This window comes from Uloborus diversus, chromosome 10 (genome assembly GCF_026930045.1).
Source record: "Uloborus diversus isolate 005 chromosome 10, Udiv.v.3.1, whole genome shotgun sequence".
Lineage (NCBI taxonomy): Eukaryota > Metazoa > Arthropoda > Arachnida > Araneae > Uloboridae > Uloborus > Uloborus diversus.
Window position 1 is genome coordinate 4,230,146 of NC_072740.1, and position 22,475 is coordinate 4,252,620.

Sequence of the window (22,475 nt, forward strand, 5' to 3'; positions counted from 1 at the left end):
TTTAAAATAACTTTATTAAAAATTTCAGTGGTAAAGTATCAGTGTCTCCTGTCCCCTCAATCCCATGCATGGGCCTGGGGTCTCAAAAGTTGCCTTTTAGCATCAATAGTGTACCCTTAAAATTTTAGCCTCCTAGGGTAATATCTTTAGGTCCCAAAATCGCCCCAAAAAAGTCCAAAAGTGCAAAAAATTGACCTTTTTTGAACTTTTTTTACGAAATATAAAATATTTCATTTTGAAAATGCTTGGAGGTGTAAATGTTAACTCTAGGTATCATAATTATTTCCTAGAAGTTTCAGTTCAATAGAGTAATTTCTTTAAATTTTCCAGAAGCAAAAAATAAACAAAAAAAATCAAATTTTTCTTTCATTTTCACGCGATCTTGCAAAACAAAAATAGGTTACTTTCATACAATATCAATAGTTTAATCGCAGAGTCCTTACTTCTCAGTTACATGTTTAATTTCTTATTTTGATAACTTATTCCATTGCATCTAAGAACTTTTTCTTTGTATCATTATTGTAGTTTTTCATACAATAACAACACAATCCAATTAACAAGCACCCAACAAAAACAAATATTGTTTATTACCAGCAAAAAACATTGTTACAACTACTGTAGAATATCACTATACTCTCAAAAAGAATCCGACTCAAAATACACAGGACATATATAACAGTTCTGCGAGGAGAAGCTAAAATGATTTAGTATTACATTATTAATCTCTTAATAAACAGCCACTAGACAACTTGGTTCTTATTGGTTGCAACGGTATCAACACCAATACTGGTGTGACAGGACGTGTAATTCGTCGTATTTGAGTTAAAACTAAACAAAATCATACAGTGGTTGATTTTGTTTGCTGTATGCAAGTGAACTTCCATTGATTGAAACATTTAATGTAACATTTGAATGGAACAACGATAGGGATCGCAAGTCTTTTCATTCAGTAATTATTAGAAAAGCTTTAAAACCTGCGAAAATGTATCACTGGTGATGTTTAAAAATGTGTATGTATCTTAGAGGATGCTCCTTCAACTTTGACTGGAACAAAGCTCTTAGCTCATATCAACAATATATTTGTATGAAATTTGCCAAGCTGCTTTGTTAGGAGATTGCTCAAAAAATCTTGCTAATAAAAAACCTTGTCCTGTAGTTCATTCCAGGTAGACAACGTTTGCCACCCGTCTTTTAAAGTGATACTTTTCAGAGAACCTGAGTGAACATGTGGTTGCTCTGTTAGCGATCCCCAGATCTTAACAAATTTCATACGAATATATTGTTGATGTGAGCTACGATTTGTCCCAGTCAGAGTTGAAGGGCACCCTCTAAGATACGTATTTTAAAACTTCACCAGTGGTACATTTTCGCCGGTTTTTAAGCTTTTCTAGTAATTACTGAATGAAAAGACTTGCGATCCTTATCGTTGTTCCATTCAAATGTTGCATTAAATGTTTCAACCAATGGAACTTCACTTACATACAGCAAAAAAAATCAACCACTGTATGGTTTTGTTTAGCTTTGACTCTAGACTACGAATGACACGTCCTGTCACCCCAGTATTGGTACCATCGCAACCCATAACAACCAAGTTGTCAAGTGGTTGTTCATTAGTTAGATAAGAGATTGATAATGTTATACTGAATAATTTCAGCTTCTCCGTGCGGGTCTATTATATATGTCCAGTGTATTTTGAGCCGGATTCTTTTTGAGAGTTTAGTGATATTTGACAGGAGTTGTAATATAATGTTTTTTGCTCTTTTTCACAAACGAGGAAAATCACTTGTACATTTTGAAATTCAGAAATTTAATCGTTTCACTCCACCCTAAAAAGAAGATGGCCCTGTTTGCAACTTGAGTAGATTTAATTCGGACTCACAAAGAAAAATTCGGTAAAAAGGATTCACGGAATTTTTAAATCAAAAATCTTTTACTAGTAATAAAAAATAATTGTTTTTGCTGGGTGCTTGTTAATTGGATTGTGCCATTATTGTATGAAAAACTACAATAATGATGCAAAGAAAAAGTTCTTAAATGCAATGTATTAAATTATTTAAGTAAGAAACTAAACACATAAATGATAAATAAGTTAAGACAGCATTTAAAATATTGATATTGTATGCACGTAACCTATTTTTGTTTCGCAAGATCGTGTGAAAATGAAAGAAAAAAGTTGATTGTTTTGTTTATTTTGTGCTTTTGGAAGGTTTAAAAAAATTACTCGATTGAACTGAAATTTCTAGGAGATAATTATGATACCTAGAGTTAACATTTACACCTCCAAGCATTTTCAAAATTAAATTTTACATTTTGTAAATAAAGTTCAAAAAAGGTCGATTTTTTGCACTTTTCGACTTTTTCGGGGCGATTTTGGAACCTAAAGAAATTATCCTAGGAGGCTAAAACTTTAAGGGTACCCTATTGATGCTAAAAAGCAACTTTTGAGACCACAGGTGTTTTGAAATTCAAAAATTTATTTTTTTTCACTTCACCCTAATGGGCACCCCAACTTCAGCTGTAATTAGCTGAATTTAGTATAAATTCCTGTATTACTTATTCCTGCTTAGTATAAATTACTGAAATATTTACTGATCAAGATTTCCAATCAGTTTTCTCATTTCAGATTTTAATACGCAGATGATATAGCTAAGGGTGCCAATTTCCCGAAGTGCGTTGCCCGCCCTCAATTTTATCAAGAACCCCCTTCAAAAAAAAAAAAAAAATGATCCTCTCTTAAAGGACAAAAATCCTTTTAAAATAAGATCTCTGATAATTTCAGTTTTTTATATTCTGCCTCATGTCCCCCCCCCCCCACCCCCTTGGGTATCCCTGCTTCAGCAAATTATTATTGGGATAAACTACTTTAATATTCGCCTTTCAAAATGTTGGACGGCCTTTCTCTATTGCAGATCTGAATATACAAATAATATAGTTAAGGAAGTCCCCATGTACGACGACAACCCTCAATTTTACAGAGTGTCTCTCTTCCCCCCCCCCTGCAAAAAATGGGCTCCCCTAATGAAGGGTCTAAAATCCTTTAAAAATAACTTCTCTGATAATTTCAAAGGCAAAATCAGCCTCATGCCCCCTTCAAATAGACATCCCAGCATTAGTTATTATTAGATTTAATTGCTGGAATATTTACCTTTTCAAGATTTCCACAGGCTTTTACTGATCTTCATAAAAATGCAGATAATAATGCTAGGGCTGCCAATCCTCAGTAAGTGCAATTGCCCCCCTCAGTTTTAATTTTACCGAACATCCCTCCCTCCCAAAAAAAACAGGACTCCCTATTTTAGAGACTAAAATCCTTTTGAAATAAGTTCCCTGATAATTTCAATGGTAGTCAGCTTAAATACCCTGCTGAGGAGTTCTGGCTTCATCAACTTACTCTTATTATTAGTTTTAGTATTCTTATTTGTTAAATTCTGTAAATCCCTTATGTGTTTATTGTTTGCATTTTGTAATATTTACCTGGCTGTTTGTTTGGCTGCTTTGCGCAACATTGGATTGTGGTTTACTTCATTTTATTTTATTCTTTTCTAATTATCTTCTATTTTGTTTCAGTGTATATATATATATATACAGGGTGTTTGGTTTTAACTCACATGACCTTTATTTTCGCAACCGTTAGTCCTAGATGTATACTTTGAATTTCAAAACTGTTCAAAATCAGAAGCAGAGTTGAGATATTGAATGCTTGAAGCAAATATAAAAATGAGCCAAAAAATACAAAATTTAACTTTTTATACGGGCTCTAGGTCCCCTAACTAATATTTAGAGAAATAATCTCCATCGAAAACTGTTACTGACACAAAAAACGTGACATTTGTGCAACCAAAACTCAAGGAGATATTCCAGTTCAAAGTTTTAAGGTACCATAGAGAAGAGGACATTGGAACTTATCACCATACCTGAAGAATGACAGGTCATCAAAGTAAGAAGAACAAGGTATTTATATTGTTCATTGCTATTCAAAAATAATTACAAATGTAATGCCTTGATACGCAAAAATACGCTACAGAACCTCAAACAATTTGAAAAACCACATTCAATGCACACATATAAATTTTAAAACACTTGTTAACCACTATATTTTCCCCAAAAGGTGTTATTAACAGCAACTGAAAAGTGGTATAAGTCACAAAACACTGCGTTTCATATCTCATTGAATATTAGTCTTACTAATTTTAAACTTTTTGTGCTGGAATTATTTTTCGATGGAGATTATTTCCCTAATTATAAGTTAGGGAACCTGGAGCCCGTATAAAAAGTTAAATTTTGTATTTTTTGACTTATTTTTATTTTTACTTCAAACTTTCAATATCTCAACCCTTCATCTGATTTTGAACATTTTTGCAATTGGACATATACATCTAGTACTAATGGTTGCGAAAATAAAGGTCTTGCAAGTTAAAACGGAACACCCTGTATGCATAATAATAATTATAAAATAAGTGAAGAAAAATGAAAAGACCACATCAAAAGCCCATAGATGTGCAACGCAGCAAAGCTAAAAAGCCAAATAAATATATAGTATACAAGACAAATAACAAGTTTTAAACATTTTATGTGAAAAATAATGATGAGAAAAAGGAAAATACAAGTAGCAATTCAACAGAAAAAGTCAAAAGGTTGAATCCAGAACTCATCACACATGGAAGATTCAATAAATATGGTCAAAAGACCAAAAAATTTAACTTAAAAGATAGTTTTTAAGCTTCAGTGTATGCAATACAGAGTAACATTGGGCTAAATGCACGACATGTTAAACTGTAAACAAAAAAAAATGAACAAGAACTTAAACCTAAAATTAAAAGCAGGGGGTTTCACCTCGATTAATTAGGAAAAACGAGTTTTGATAATTAGCCTTCCACAGGACAGTAACTGCCAATAACTCAAATCATCTTACCCTAAGATCCGAAGAGAACAAAACCATATCAGTATTCAGCATATCGATATCCAGTCCAATTATAAACATTAAAGTCAAATTAAATAAAAACAAATCGGTATCCGAAGAAATCAATCCAAAATCCAAATCTCTATTTCCCACGTGTTTAAAGTTTAGAAGAAAACCAACAACATAATGAATCTTCTTTCATCAAAAAATTCTTTGCCGCTTACAAACTTTTCAAATTGCCACATCTTGAGTCTGTTACTTACCTTACTTATATGCAATTCCAAAATTTCATAAAACACCTGTTGGGTTTTGTTTTATTTGTTCTGCAACCAACACCATTGGAAAAAAATCTGAGTGTAAAACTTGAACAATTTCTCAAAAAAATTCTAGAACAACTTAAACTTCAACAAAAGAATTGGTTTTCCATTACAGTAGAAGATCATTATGACGCCGATCTATATAACGCAATTCTCTATAAACCGCACAGCTTTTCAGAAGCAAACAATAGGTTTTGGGAGCTTAAAAAATGCCTCTGTTTTGCTTGGCAAACATAAAAATGGTTAGGCAAATTAAATTTTGCAAGTTTTCCATCTTTCCACCTTAATTCAAAGCTTTTAAATTTAAAATTTATACTCATAGTAAACAGAAAATACCAGATGGCTCTTGAAAATGCAGCTGTTATGCGAGCCATGAATCTATCTAGGACCAGTCTAGCTAGACCCAGAGCCTGTTGATGGTCGTCACTTTTGTATTTGTATTTGTATCAGAAGTGCAGGATAATTCACTTTCTTTTGATTGTGAAACATATTTATTTGTGAACGACTAATTGTAATATTGGTGCTTTAATACATATTGCAGATAAAACTCATTCTGAAGTGCTAATATATAGTTATATTCTGAATGTTAGTTTCAAAATTTGTGAAATGATCTTTATATAATGCAAAAACCTGCATAACGCAAAAGCTCTGGTCCCAAGGTGTGCGTTATAACGGTCTTCTACTGTATTAACAACATCAATTTACTGAATATGCTTGATATAAATTATCTGGAAACCTTTGATTTCGAAAACCTTTTCATAAATATCCCACTCAATGAACTTCTTTTCTCTGTTTCAGAGGTTTTTAATTCTGTTAACCCTTCAAGCGGCCGTGACGTAAAATTCCTTCACCCAGCGATGTATTGAAGAGCGGCCGTGTCGAAAAATTTGGCCTTGAATATTCTGCTTCGAGAACGGCTGCGGCGTAAAATTCTATGGAAGAATATTCATGGCGAAATTTTTCGACACGGCCGCTCTTCGATACATCGCTGGGTGAAGGAATTTTACGTCACGGCCGCTTGAAGGGTTAAGGACTCCCTTGATTTTAATGGAAAATTTTTCTAGGTCTTTTTTAATTTTGTATATTCAATAACTTTTTCAAAAATGGTAATTCATGTTTCCCTCAGATTAATGGCATTGCAATGGGAGCTAATTTTAGCTCCACATTAGACAACCTATTTCTTTTATATTATGAGGGGAAATTTTCAATCGAAAATCCTTCTTCTGCACCTCTCTGTTGTAGATACATCAATGACCTATTGTGTATAAATTTTCCAAATTTTCCTAAACTTAGCAAAACTATATATCATAATTCATTAACGCTCAAAAAGACTAGTTTTACTCAAAATAACTTCAATTTCCTGGATATTAACATACAAGTTGATTCAAATTGTTGCACTACAATCTATGATATAAAAGGCGTGAATTTAATTTCAAAGTTAACAGCTTACAAGATTTTTCATCCTGCTTAAGTAAAAAGGTTTTTATGGCATCATTGTTTCACAAGCTATCAGAATAAAAAGAATTTGCAATACCATTTCCGTTTTATAATCAAGAAATTTCTGTACTTAAAAATATACTTTTTAATAATAACTTCCCTAAAAATCTGGTTGAAAACATTTGCTTAAGTAAAGCCTTCGATGAACTGTTCCGGCTAGGGTGTTTTTGAAGGTTGCAGCTTCCTCATATTGGTAAAATGTGCCCTGCCTTTTTCAAAACCAAGAGATTGCTCCCTGTGTTTTTAAAAAGAGCATCATACAGGACCCTGCCAGGGATCTTATCTGGACAAGGGGGGAAGGGGGGCAAGTGATGGTACACAAAAACATACATGTATTGTTATTGTCTGCAGAATATCACCCTGATAATGGTCCCATAAATAAAAGGAGAAGCAAACATCTAGGCAAAGAGAGTGGATGAGATTCTCAGAATTCAGACAGGTTTATCAGTTGGGTACAAAAGCATGTTCTTCTTTCTTCCCAGGGGGGCTTAAAAGGGTGTGGGAAGGGGTCTGGTTCTCAGCAAAGGGGGGAGGGAGAGATTAATTCATTCCTCTATCTTTGATTTTCTGAGAATCAACAATGAGACCAAGAGGTTGCTGCTTCAAAATACAACAAAAAATACTTCCAGTGTTTGAGATTTTAATCCATTGCATCTTGTAAGTATTTCAATTTTTTTAACAATTGGAAAGTGTTTCAACATGTGTGACCTTAAATTAGCTTGTTTTATTTTTCAATTTAAATACTTAAAAACTATTTTTGTTTTAGTCCAGTCCATTAATTATTGTAAATGGGATTTCAATCATAATTTGCTTATTGGTTATCACTGATTTTTGCAAAACTATTAAACTAATGAGCACATAGTATTTTAATTTAATGATTGTGTTTGAAACAATACTTTTCAAAAAAGTTTAATTTACATTCATCATGATCTTGATGTCTACTAAAATAGTTAATGGCATAATGCATATTGCGTAGACTGTCTTTTAAGTTTATACAAAAAGTAGGAAAAAAAATTTTGGGGGGAACAAACTGGCTTTTCAAAATATTCACCTTTAAGATTTATGCACCTTTCCATCTAATAAAACCAATTATTGAAACATGTTTTCCTATCTGAAGTTGATATCGCAGAAACATTGTTTTGGAAGGAATCAACAGCTTCTTGAGGTGATGAAAATCGCTGCCCACGCATTTTTTGTTTGACATAGGGAACAAGAAAAAGTCCTTGGGCAATAAATCAGGAGAATATGGGCAATGAGACATTAGTTTGACACTTTGAGCCTTCAAATAACCTTTGGTTTCACATGCTGTGTGGGATCTGGCATTGTTGTGATGAGGAATGATGCGGCAATTTTGGTTGCTCTTCCTGATTTTTTTTATTGCTTTTTGGCAAACAAATTTCTGTATACCATTTAGTATTAATAGTTTTTTGATCCTCTAAAGGATTGGTTGCTATATGTGCAGTAAGACCGAAGAAATAGGCAATCATCTTCTTGGAAGTGCTTCGTGAACGAACAATTTTCGTTGGATTGGGTTCATCTGGAAGCACCCAAACAGTGGATCTTTGTTTAGTTTCCGGGTTGTACGAATATACGGATGCAATAATTCGAATTCTTAATCACTTCAACGACACCATCAGACCAACCCAACAACCAGTTCCGTCATTTAGGGGATTAAAGGATCAATAAGCCCCTTACTCCGAAAAACTAAAGTTTTTACATATAATTAGTTGTTTTTTTTTGTGATTTTCCCCATAAAATTTCATAGAGTTCATGACCCCTCCCCCCCCCTTGGAAAAATTTGAAATAACTGCTCTGCAACAAGATTTTGTAAACTTCTACACAAATTGTTATGGAAAGTGTCCCTCATCTCTGGCAAGAGATCTGAATTTTAATGGAAAAACGGTTTTTTTTTTTGTTATAGCTTGACTGTGGTAGAGGGTAGAGATTAGGGTGGTCACAAAAGATTGATTTTCGAAATTCTTCCATGGCATCCCCCCTCCCCGCCCCAAAATGTGCCAATGGACTAGAGACCATGATCTGCTAAGTCTCAGCTTAATCCGATAATATTAACACATGCCTCAAATAGGCTAAGTTACAAAAAACAGCGATTTTTAGCAAAAAATCGTAGATTTTCATCTTTAAAACCAAAATTATTTTCCCAAAATCTCCATTCTGGTCTCATTTTATACCAGTGAGTAAAAAAGAATGAGTAACTATATTGTTCAAATTGAAAAGCCTTTTAGGACTAGCGAATGTTTCGTAAACCCATAAATGCTTGTAAATTAGAGGTGCCCAAAATCAAGTGTGTTGCATTTACATTAATAGCACTTAAGTTACCAGTTTTGATAACAAAACATACTTAACTGGGAAATGTGTGTTGCAATAAAAGTGGTTCTATTAATGCAAAGCACTTGAGTGATGGCGCAGATTAGGCTATGCTTAAATGTCCTAGAGTTTTGCATGTTGATTGTTAAGACTTTCACATCCCCTTCTATCAGTTTGTTATATGTCTCTTATCATATGAGACTTATAAAACAACCCTTGAGTAAGATGGCGATTATTATCGCCTATGTATTTACATATTTGACATTCACTGAATATTAAAATAAGCCTTCAATGGGTTACATACCATGAAAAGAGAGAAAGAATAAATGGACACTATATTGATAATATTTCATTTACAGATTTATCATTTACAGTATTACTTAACAAAATGAACCAATGATATCCCAAACTGCAAAATTGTATCTGCATCATGTTACATACCTCAGTCTGGCCTTCTTGTGCACTAGCTTCATGAGCAGCACCAATATCCTACAGTTAAGAAAAAAACTATGACACATTGCAAAGGAACTAATTTATCTGATATTCAACAAAACAGCTTTATTATATATATATATAAAATAGGACTCGACCGATGCATCGGCGCCGATGGTTCAACAATTTAGCCATCGGCATCGGTGGCCGATGCTAAATTGCAAGAAACATCGGCCCATCGGCCTTAAAAACTTCGAAAAGCCGATGGAATTGGCCGATGTTTTTGAAAAAAAAAAGACCTTTGATGTTTTACCTTTTAATACAAAGTAAAGGTTGTTTTCATATAAAATTGTTTACTAAATTTCAGTATGAATTTTTATTTGAGTCACCCCTGAAATAGTTTTTAATACTGCATTCAGGTACCAAACAAGTTAATTATTGCGTTGTTTCTTGCTGCTGGATGTACGTAGTATCTCTCATAAGTCATAACTCCAAAATGGTAAACTGTGGAAGGATAAGTTTTTGCGTGTGTGGGTTGTGCGTACGTTCCAGTTGTGCACTTCCCTTTTTGTTTTCGATCGGGTGTTCTGAAAAGCCTGTTTACTCATTTTTTGTAGCTATTAATTACTTATTTCAATGCAAAACTAAGATAGCGTCTCAGACTGACGGTCATTTGGTGATATATTGCCGAATTGGAGACTATGGAAACAAATATGAGATGGCAAAACCCCGCTATTCATTTTAAAACACTCTGTATTTTAAATCCGCCACTGCAAGTCAATACAAACTCGGCTGCAAGTTTCGGAAGAGTTTTTTTGATCAATGTTTATGATTATTTTGAACTCTATTTTTTACGACTATTTTGAATTTCCGAGAACACTTGTGTGCCCCTCCTCCCACTCCCTCAATTTCTGAAATTAAACTCTAGTTATACTTCTGAGTTGTTTAAAACTAACACCATTCATAAAATTAGAGATTTTTTTTTCAAACTTTATCTATTGTTTAGAAAGAATTTAGAGCATTAATTTAAGAAATTGATTAAAGAAAGACGTTTTGAATGGTGACACAATTCGGAAATCGAAGGGACTTTTGAATTTTTTCTTCGGAAGTGCTGAAATAGATTCAGAATCTCTTCCGAGGTGTTGGTTTTAGCGGTTCTGTACTACAAATATTAGGCCGAGGTTGGGGCCAAAGTGTGAGTTACTGCAAAATCAGAGGGTGACCGACCGCCCTCCATTTCGTAATGCGCCATCTTTTTTGTATCATTAATAGCGATCGATTTTTTTTTCTGTTGTAAGTAACTATTTTTATGTATTTATATAAAATCAATGAATAAGTTATTTTCATTTTTTATAGAAAAGTTTCAAGGATTTTCTATTCTGCAATTTTTTAAATTTCAGAAAATTACTGTTAAATTGAACAATTTAATTTGAACTTGTTTGTAAAGCTTCATAAAAGATTAAACAATCTAATTGTTCAATATTATGTATGCAAACATCAGATCAAGTTGTCATATGTATTCAGTTATGAACTTTGTGTAAATATTGATTTTGTTTATAGCTGCGTTTTAAGAACCTCGCTCTTTTCATGGCAATTTTTTTTCCAGCAAAATTTATGTCACTGTTTTAGTTTTTTGAAAAATGCAAAATTTTCTATTCATAAATTTTAAATAAGAAAAAAATATTTCTTTTATGATTTAGTATTGTAATTTATCTGTTATCTTTTTTTTTAAATTTGATGACTAAAAAATGTCTGCGTGCAAATTTTCCAATTTAATTGCGTAATTTGTTGACGGTTTCATAGTTTTATTCTTAATTTTTTTTGAATGATTTAACAACATAATTTAATGTTTCTTAACTATGTTTAGTGAACTTAAATCAATATTACTGAAATCTTAGTTATATGTTCAATTAAAAAAACAAAACAAAATCAATTGTTTATTAAACAGTCTTTTTGTTTTTCTTCCTTTTTTCTTTCTTTCTTTCTTTCCTTTTTTTTTTCTGGCTGTTGTTCTTTATCTTTCATTGTACAGCAGTCAAAAAAGGAGAAGCATAACTACACCCTATATAGATTGTACGTAGTACGATCCAAAAGTTCGGGACAAGCTGTATAAAACCTTACCCAGAATAGTTCACATTACAGAAGCACATCCACCTTCAAAAGTTTACCTTGAGGGACTATGTACTTCTGCCAGTGTTCATATAACTTTTGAAAACACTTCTGAAAGCCATTTTTCGCTACCTTCTATGATGCAGCTTTATCTTCTCCTGACGGAGGAAAGCATCGTCCATGCAAATGTTTTTTTTGCTGGGAACAGGTAAAAGTCACACGGAGCTAAGTCCGACGAAACGTTATGTTATTTGTTTGTCATATCAGAGTATTGACCAATCGAACTGTGCATCCTCAACATGAAAGTCGCCTTCTTCCCTACGATGAAGTTAAAGCGGCAGCGCAAGAGGCCTTACAGGAGGTTGCGAAAATGTCTTCCAGGAGCGCTTCTAAAAGCTATACAAACATTGGCAGAAGTGCATAGTCGTTCAAGGTGACTATTTTGTAGATAGATTTGCTTCGGTAATGTGAACTATTCAGGGTAAGGTTTTATACAACTTGTCCTTTAACCTTTAGATCATACTACGTACGTATGAGTTTTCAACTTACTATTTCATAACGTTTTTGAGTGACGTAAGTTTACGCGCATGAAGACATCACAAGAGAATTTGCGATAATTAACTGAGGAAGCGTTCAAAATGGATATTTCAGTCATCTACATGTTCTTAGGTACATATGCATGTACAGACGTGCCGAAAAAACTTGTGAAGTTTAAATTGAGTAATCGTAAAATAAAAATTTAGGTGAAAATCTGATTTTTTTTTTTATTTTTTGTGATTGCAATTCCTTATTCGTAGAAAGGAAGTAAAGTGAAATGAATCAATCATCCTTTAAATCTCTGACAATTTTATCAATTTATTTCTGTTTGATTTTTTTTTTTGCCATCGGTCAACGCATCGGCCATTGGCATCGGCCATCGGCAATCGGCCATTTGGAGGAAAACAATCGGCCATCGGCCATCTTTGAACAATCGGCCAACAATCGGCATCGGCCCATCGGCCAAAAAATGCCATCGGTCGAGCCCTAATATGTAATAAAAGTTAAAAATATTGAAAAGACCATACCAAAAGCCCATAGATGTGCAACGCAGCAAAACTAAAAAGCCAAGTAAATATAAAATAAGCAAGCCAAATTCCAAATATTAAACAAATTATATAAAAATGAATTTGCATTTGTGTTTCAGTGATTCTTTAAACACCCTAATGTATGTATTGCCTTTATTTTTTGCTATGTGACATCTAATCTAACCCTATAAAAGTTGCAGGAAATTTTATGCTCTTTAAACTTGACATTAGAGTGTTTTGCTAAGTTTAACCATTTGAGAAATTTTGAAAAAAAAAAAAACGAAAAAAGTCGAATTTTCATGGTTTTACAGCCTTCAAAAGTTTTCCTGGGGTCTTTGGTGTTGGATGACTTGGTTTTTCCATGTTGACACCAATGTGTAGAAATTAAAAAAAAAATCTTCTACCTCATTTTTTGCAAGTTGCAATGTATTAATTGACTGGACTAATAAGTAGACCAGTTTTAGTACAAATGCATGATTCAAATTAAATTTAACGTTTACCCTCCCCCCACCTCCCCAAACTATAGTTCTAGGAAACAATGGTACACTATTCTAGAGTTAAATTCTCCTACTTTTTAGAAGAACAATTCTTAAAATTTGGCTGTTTTCTATGTTTATCAGTTTAAGAGTCAACTAAAGTTCTGACATGGATTCAAATGCTTGATTGGGATGAAGAAGGCAAAAAAACCTTGATATGAAAGAAATCTGGATGAATGCATTCAGCTTACCCTTAAAATTAGGACAAATTCTCTTAATATTAAATTTTTAAGATTTATAAATATGTTATAATGTTTAGATATGATGTGATTTTGTTTCATGCTTTGCTTAAAGCTAATGTATGTTTTTAGTGTAAAATGATATGCTGAATAATTACTTTTCTTAACCATATTAGTCACGGTGTAAAAGAAAAACAGCAATTTTTTATTTGTACTAATTTTGGAGTAAAAGCAATATTGCAAGAGCCTGAAAATCTGTTGCATGCATAGAAAGAGGAATGTAGGGATGGTTGGGGTAAGTGGGACCACTTTTAAGAATAGCTCGTTTTTGAAAACTTATACAAAAGTTTTGAAACAAAAAAAATTGAAGTTATTGTCTTATTTTATCTTGGACATTATTAATAAACAAAAGTTTATCATTATTTTCTAAAATAATGCTCTAAATATTCTTACTGATTATATTTTTAAAAAAATCGGATGGGTGTCCCACGTAGTCTATCGTAAGGGGTAAATGGGTCTCCCCCTTTTATTTAAATTTAAATTAAACATACAAAAGAGGTAAGGGATCTTACATGATAAAGTAAATAAATTTTTAGTATGAATAATTTTTTTGTAAAAGCACCCATTTATGAGATACTTACTGTCTTTTAAATCTGTATCATAGAAAATTTTAAAACGAAAAACAAAATAATTTCATTTGTGAAATTTACTGTAAACCTATAGGGAAATATTTTACTTTTGCATATAAAAGTTGTCTCGTATTTCACCAATACAAATATTTAATTAGAGTTGCTTTTGATTTTGAAATTCCCATTTTTATAGAGGGACCCACTTACCCTGTATAGCAAAAATGTACGGGGTAAGTGGGACCCCTCCTCTTAAACACTTATTAGTAATATTTTATACAAAAATTCTTGTTGCAGCATGAACTTTAAGTTAAACTATACGTAAAAAATTTATTATCATAAAAAAATAATAAAAACCAACCTGGAAACACTTCTTTGAAAAATGTTGCTTGTACTCGCAAAAAACATTTTTCCAGTTTTTTTTTTCACTTAGTGCTATAATCTAGAAAAAATTCCACGAATCCCAAATATGTGCAAAACCAATCACTGTGACGAAATGTAACATGATCTATGCAAAAAAGTTCAAAACTGTTCTAAAAATGCAAAATCAATGTTTAAAAATACTATAAACTAATTTTAATCAATGATTTTGTTTAAAAATGACTCGATTCAAATCAATTGATTTAAATCGATATTTTTTTATTTTTATCACTTGATTTAAATCCTGATTTTAATCATGAATCACGCCTATTTAAATCATTGAACCCTGCTATTATTGCCATATTTTAATTATCTGTACCTCTTTACACCTTAATTTAGAGTCTTAAGAAAAAGAGACAATAAAATAAGGAGATACAAATGAAAAAAAGAAAACAGATTGGAACCCAGATGAACTACGAGATTCGTCAACTCGGATTGAGCAGCTGAATAAAAATGTATCATTACGGCAAAATGCAAACAATGTAATAGAAAACATACAGAAATCAATAGCAGAGCTTAAATACCATGCTGTACATTATGATAAAGATCTGTTCTATGCTGGAAAATTCACAAAAGAGAAGGGCAGTGAAGTATGTAAAGTTCCTGGAGAAGAGGAGCAGGAAACTTACGCTGGCCAAAGCATGATAGAATTGAGTCAACTCACATTCATTATATTTTTTATGGACCTAATAATTTGAAAGGTGAACATCCATTCATAACAGATATAGAAGCTATAAATATTGGATAAAAATTGTACAAAAATATTTTGGCTAAGGATATGCTGAATGAATATTTCATGTTGAATAAATTTGTATCTAACCCTGGCACTATATAACCCTGACTAAGTACACTGTTTGATTGGCTATAGATAACAAATTTGATAATCTAGTAAAGTTTAATAAATTGTAGTACAGTCGAATCCTGCTACAAAGCGATCCGACTTACGCGAAATGGCTATAACGTGAGTTTTTCAAGAATAATGATTTTTTTAATTGTTGATGCAAATTGCTTACTTGCGATATGATATTATTTGGAAAGGAGTCGCGGATTCTTAGAATAGGTTTCCTTGAAACTAAATATTGGATTAGTTAATGGAATTTCATCCCTTTAGCATCACTGAAAACGGAAGTTAACACACTGTACTAGTCTAAACAACGTTTTGATTTAAATTAGTGTACTCAAACACATAACCACTATGATTCTTTACTTTTCCTTTCATTCTACACATATGAACATTGATAAGAAAAAATGGCTCCCAAGCGTTATTAAGGCTTTTAAAGTCTCTTATACAAGGGAGTCTCTCCAAAACCTTGTGCAAGCAATAAGCAGAGGAAAAATTCAACCTGAAAGAGTATTGAAAGCAGTAAGCAATTGCCTCTGCACTGCAAAATATCGACACATCATTAGAAGCATAAAAACACACAATGCAAGTTGGAAGAACTGTTGACCGAATATCAAGCATTGATTGTGAAGACTTTGCTCCTGAAGAGTATTCACTGTGAAGCAGTTCAATAGGCAGTGGCATTGGCGAAACACCTTGGTGGAGAAGGCTTCGCCAATATGAAAGAAGAGGATATAAGTGAACTCATAGACTCCCATGGTTAAACTCCTAAAGATACTGATCAAGCAGAATTCGTTAAATCTGTAAGTGAAGAAGAAAACGAAGATGAAGAGCTTGAAAGGGAGCTGCCAAAACTGAATTTTTAAGGCCTTAAAAAAATAGCATATACGCAAGAGAAATGCAAAAAATGTCGAACACCCAAGATTATTTACCTTTACTAATCACCTTGCATCTGCTGTAGCTCCTTACAGCAATTTACTTGTTTTAGAAAAAAAACTGAGGCAACCAAAGATAACATCCCTTCTGATAAAGGTGACTGATCCACCGAAAAAACCCCGGGAAGATACTAAAAATGTTGAAGATGAACCATCACTCTTTTTTCTTCTTCCTCTTCTTTTGATGAGTTTCTAAATGTGCATGCGCTTTCAGAATACTGATAACAGGCTGATTGCATTGCATAAACTATCATCTTCTTCATTTTTAAAGTTATAATTAAGTTTACCATATCTACTGTTCAGTGCTATTATAATACTGTAATGTACATATTGTATGTACCGTACTGTTTTTATTTCATGTCTCTCTCCTATTGATCATTGATTGTGTGCTTCATTACCATAATGTATGTTAAATAACTCTTTCTAAAATACAGTAAAAAGCCTGTTCTTTATAACAGACATGGTAATAGATTGTTAAGAAAAGGTTTGAAACAATGCAGGGGGGGGGGGGTTACAAATGTCTAACATAATTGGGAATGCTTATAAAAAATTTCTGAACATAAGTTGTTCCACAATGCGAAATTTCAACTTACGCGACGGGTCTTCGAACGCATCCGTCGTGTAAGTCGGGATTCGACTGTATTAATAATAGGCATACAAAATGTATGTATTAGAACCAATATGTGAGAGACCAATAATTACCCCATTATAAGGCCAGGAATTACCCCATCCCTGGGTTAAATCCTGGTCACTAACTAACTACAATTATTCAAATCACTTATGCATTGTTGATAAAATAAATACACAGACAACTCGCGGTAACTCGAACTTCAATAACTCGAATTTTTCGATACCTCGAAAAAAAAGATTTCCCTGAACCTTTACTGCATTTTAAATGAAATTTTATATTTTTAACTCGAATTATTTTCCCCTTCTTCTCGATACCCCAAACGTTTTTCCCCATTCACTCAAAAAAATTTCAATCCACCCAAACTTGAATTTTCAAACACACAGCTATGCCTTTTCTCTCCCATTTATGTGCTCTAGAGAAGAAAAAAGTGTCCTTGGGCTCTCTCATTTCTTAGTGATTTACACAGTTGTGTTCATCACAGGTATGTAGAAGGGGAGGCATGTTTCTGCTGCTGTTTTCTGCCAGCAGTGAACAATGGTCGAGTTTCTAGAATAAACATTCTCTCAACCTGAATGACCAGTTCCCTGAACACAAACCCTTTCTCGTTCTAGTCTTTGTCTTCCTACTTTACTTATTAGTCTCCAAGCTCAGGTTTATTTTTCAGCAAATTATGGCTACAAAAATTAAATGCACTACACTTTTTATTGCAGAGAAAAGAAAGGCAATTGATGCGGTTGAAAAGGGGGGTGAGAAAAAGATTGATATTGCTAAGGAATTTGGCATTCGGATCAGCACATTGTCAACCATTCTCAAAAATAAGAAACTATTCTTAAAAACTTTGTTGATAATCAAGGGGATAAAAAAAGAAGCTTACGGAATATCCGGGAGTAGAAAAATATTTGATAAAATGGATTACCCAGTGCCAGACCCAGAACATTCAATTCATGGAAACATATTGAGAGAAAAAGCGGAGGATTTTGGGAAGCAACTTGGCTTTACAGATTTCAAAGTAAGCAGTGGTTCATTTGAAAATTTCAAGAAAAGAAACATCACTTTTTACAAAATTTGTGGAGAAAGTGACACTGTATGCCAAGAAGTTTGCGAAGAAAGGAAGGGATCACCGTCTTCAATTCTAAAAGAGTGACGACAAATATGTATTCAATGCAGATGAAACAGGTCTATTTTTTAAATGTCTTCCTGACAAAACAATGGCTGTCTTGCCATGGCAGAAAGAAAAGCAAGGAAAGAGTAACTTTATTACAGTGCACCAACATGGATGGATCAGAAAAAAATGAAGCCAGTAATGATAGGAAAATAAAAAAAGCCAAGATGTTTCGCTGGAATTAAATCATTTCCTGTGGATTATGAAGGAAACACAAAATCATGGATGACGGCTGAATTGTTTAAAAAATGGCTGAAAAATTTAGGCTGTAAAATGTCTAGTCAAAACCGGAAGATTGTCCTATTTGTTGACAACTGTACAGCCCATACAAGCTCAATTACGACAAATTAAAATCTGTAAAACTGGAGTTCCTTCCACCCAACACCACTTCAAAACTGCAGACGTTAAATCAGGGAATCATTCCAAAATTCGAACTGAAATATCATCATGAAGTTGTAAAAAAAATGCATTGCTGAGATTGACAAAGGAAACAACCCTTCTGATAATATGTTGCAGGCAATGAGAATGGTTGATAAAGCCTGGAATTGAGTTGAACAGAGAACAATAGCAAACTGCTTCAGAAAGGCAGGTTTCCATAAAGCATCTGCTGTGGAAATTCACCTACATGAGGAAGAAAAAGAAAAGGAAATGAAGGAAACAGCTGATGAGGAATGGAGTTCAGCATCGAAAGCTCTGCAGCTAGATCCTGCAACAACATTTTGAGACTTTGTCAACATAGATGATGTTCAAGTGTAGAAATTTATCCGACAAAGACATAGTAGACGAGTTTAGACCACTCTCAGAAGAAGAAGAAGATGATGAGTTTGAAGAACTTATTAATCCAAAAAAGATCACCTTTAATGAAGCAAAAAGTGCCATGCATGTGATGAGGGTGTTCATTGAATCGAGACCTGATATAAACTCAAAGATATTCAATGCGTTTTCCCATCCAGAAAATATAATTGATGTGGAAAGAAAAAAAGAGTACCAATCAAACTTTTCTCGCCAGATATTTAAATAAAGTAGGGTAAGTTCTTATTTTGTGTTCACTTTTGTTAATGAGGTATATAGTATACTCATATTAAATGGAATGATTTTTTTTGGAAGATTTTCGATAACTCAAATTTTTATATCTTCCCTTCAATTTCGAGTTAGCGAGAGTTGACTGCAGTGTATTAGCTGGACATCACATTGTGCTTACTCCATGTATAATTTAGTAACTCTAGCTTAGATAGATTTTCTAATAATTGAATGTTGATGCTTTTTGACCAGGAATTACCCCAGTTGACTATGTTAATAAATTCAAAACATTTGTAATACAAGTTGTAAAAAAAATGCAAAATATATAGGAAAATAAAGTAAATATACAGAAAATAAAAGTTATCTAAGTTTTCTACAACAGGCGTGAACTCAATGAAACTTTATCAAAAACCACAAAACCATGCCCACTGATATGTAAAAACGTCAAAGTATGGGGGGGGGGGCATTGACCTCCTTCATCCCAACCCCTTAAATAATGGACCTGGTTCAAGGGGTGGTCTGATGTCGTCGATGTGATTAAAAGTTTTTACAACTGCAGCGTATTAGATATGTAGCTACTTTGTAATGTGTCACACATATTTCAGGAATTTTATGTACAATTCTTAAAATTCAGGCTTTTACAAAATTACCGCACTAAAGTTTAAAGTTTAGCAGAATTTAAAATACTTTGTAAATTTTCTTTTTATTTGATCTTTTTTTAAAAATCTAAAAAATTCAAGTCTCTTGCCAGAGCAGAAGACATTAATTTAGAGTCACAAAATTTTGCACAGTAATTAGTGTTAGGGAGTCACAAATTTTCCGCACTAAGGCTAAAAGCTCTGCCCACCCTATTGTCAAGTCTGAATAGATAACAGAAATGAAAACAAATGTAGTTACTGCCCTTTACCTGCATATGGCAATAAAATAATAAAAGGGAAAATGAGAAGCATGCAACATACCATGTTCTTTTCCAGATATTCAGCTTTTTCATCTGGTCCTAATTGTACAGTTTCTTTCAAAAATTTTTCAAGGGGAGAGTCAGGCTCTAAACATATGTTCTGCAAATTGTTAGCTACTGAATGGATCAATGCCACAGTACCACAAGCATTTCCAATGGTCTGTTTCATAAAAAAGACTGATGATTCTTTGACCTGTTTTTCATCCAAAAACTGTTTATTTGCACTTACTTTATAAAACTGCAATAAAAAAAAAATCATAAATAAGCATTTTTATACTATGGAAAAAAATATATAATATTTGCTCAGTCATTTTAGTTTATCAGTTAAACAGAAAAACATTTAAAGCTAAATATTATCTGGAGTTCTCACTTAAGCTCATTAAGCTTGAAAAACAGAAGACTTAATAATGAGAAAAGCAACTCAAAGCGTTTACTATCATAATTTTTTTTAAAATCATAGTTGCATAGGGGTCACTAGCAGTACCCGCACGGCGATGTCCATGCTAAAGAATTTAAAGAAAGTCCATTGAATAACAAAAATCCCCCCCCCCCAACCCCTTCTGATGTTAAAAATTTTTTCTTCAACTAAAATGGGTACACACCTTTTCAAAAATCCTATTAAAGTCTCTCTGGAAATTAAAATTATTCGCCAAAACAAATAAAAATATTAACAATAGCTTTAAAAGTCAAAATAATTCTTCAAATGTATAGTTCATCGCTTAGCGCGCCAAGCAACCAAGCTACCGTAACCCTGCCCCTTAGCGAGTGAAGCAGTTTTTTTCTGCAATTTAAAATGTTTCGCGAAATAAACAATAGAGGAGAGACTGGGGATACTTGAACCCCACTTTAGTTTTCAACTTTTTTCTTTGCTGAAAATTTTTTTTAAGTATGTGAACAAAGGTAATTTTTTTCTCTGACAGAAATTTTTTTTAGTTGAAATTAAAGAGATAGCTTTGGTAAAATAATTTTTTCAATAATTTCATAAAGGGATCATATATCCATACATCAAGAGATACATGATCCCTTTATGAGGATACTTGATCCCACATAGACTTTTCATTAGATCAGCAGTTTATTTATGGATTTTAGTTTTCTACATAATGTTTGTAAAAAATAACACTAATTCTAATTTTCTGTATTTAATCATAATAATGTGAACACAAATAAATTATTTTTTAAATATAAAAAAACAGACTTCAAAAAACGAAGAGGAACTAAAAAGTAAAAAATAATTAGTCAAATTTACGTACGATTTCATACCCAAAACCTAGAGACCCTAAATACGGAGAGATTGGACAACTTCGGAACGGCCGTATGTTGAAAGATGCTCATTCCTCGTAGACTGTAATTGTGTCGAAAAAATTAGAAGCTAGTTATAATACAAAATGTGCAGATCACAAATATTGATAACTTACGTTGTTTAAACGGAAAGCTAAAAAGGCTAAGTTCCGCAAGGAAGTCAACAATATTACGTTTTATACAAGCAGAGATGATACCACGAAGTAGAAGATACAATAAATTTGGGCAAAATTAACCAACTTAATTTTTTAAACCAGTACGTGGATAGTTTTTTTCCCCCAAGTACAAATATTTTTATATTATTTATTTATACAGTAAGATAGTTGAGCATGAACACTAATAAATGCAAACAACAGTGTAGACCGTCACTGTAGCATCTTCAAAAGTTTTCCCACAAACAGCCAACAGAGGTTTGTGCACAATTCTTTTTTAAAGTTAACTTTTTAATGATTATCTTCTGAAAAAAACGAAAATAAAGCTATTAGAAATGTGTTTAAACTATTCTTTTTATTAACATTCTTAATATGCAGTTATTTTCAACCAAAAGGGGATTTTTCTTGTCAAGTCTTAAACTGAGGTTTTTGCACAATTCTTTTCAAAAGTGAACAACTTTTTAGCTATTTACAACTGATACAAATCAATTTTTATACTTTGACATTCCAGTATTAATTGTTCTGAATAGTTTAGGGTTTTTCTAAGCTCAAATTGCTTTTAAGTTATAGAAAACAAGTATTTTAAGTAAATTTTCTGAAAAACAAGCTTTATTTTATATCCAAACAAGAAACTTCATTCTATTTTTTTTTTTTTTATATATCACAAGAGAATGATTAAATGTGCTACAAAATTTTTTTTTAAATGCAGATATTAGTTGGTACTCCGGAAATATGACTAGTTAAATCTCCCAATTGAAAAAGCATTAAATCTAACTTTTGATGAGGAGTGGCACCACTGCCATTCAGTGTACTTTCTGTTGTTTATAATGAAAGAGAAAACAAATAGATTGAAATTGATACCTCATTCAGTTCAATTGGTTGAAAAATAAGGAAATTAGAGCAATTTTTCTGAATTCATACCAGAAGGGAGACTCCAAAAAGTGAATTTTTCAAACAAATTTTCCAATGCTTAATTTTTATTGAAAAAAATTTTAAAAATTAGTTTGAGCTTCTCTGATACATATCTATTCGTATAAAAAATATGGACAAAATCCGAGGAATTGCAGCACAT

The 22,475-nt window shown here is 32.7% G+C and overlaps 1 protein-coding gene across 1 annotated transcript in view; it reads right to left on the bottom strand.

The window, feature by feature from the left end:
* LOC129231628 (ubiquitin carboxyl-terminal hydrolase isozyme L3-like) overlaps window positions 1-22,475 on the bottom strand; it is a 60,333-nt gene that overhangs the window by 16,487 nt on the left and 21,371 nt on the right. The window contains exons 5-6 of the mRNA XM_054865993.1: window positions 19,954-20,190; window positions 9,481-9,528 (exon numbers count right to left, since the gene is read on the bottom strand). Of these exons, the coding sequence (XP_054721968.1) occupies window positions 9,481-9,528; window positions 19,954-20,190 (285 nt within the window). The remainder of the gene's footprint in view (window positions 1-9,480; window positions 9,529-19,953; window positions 20,191-22,475) is intronic.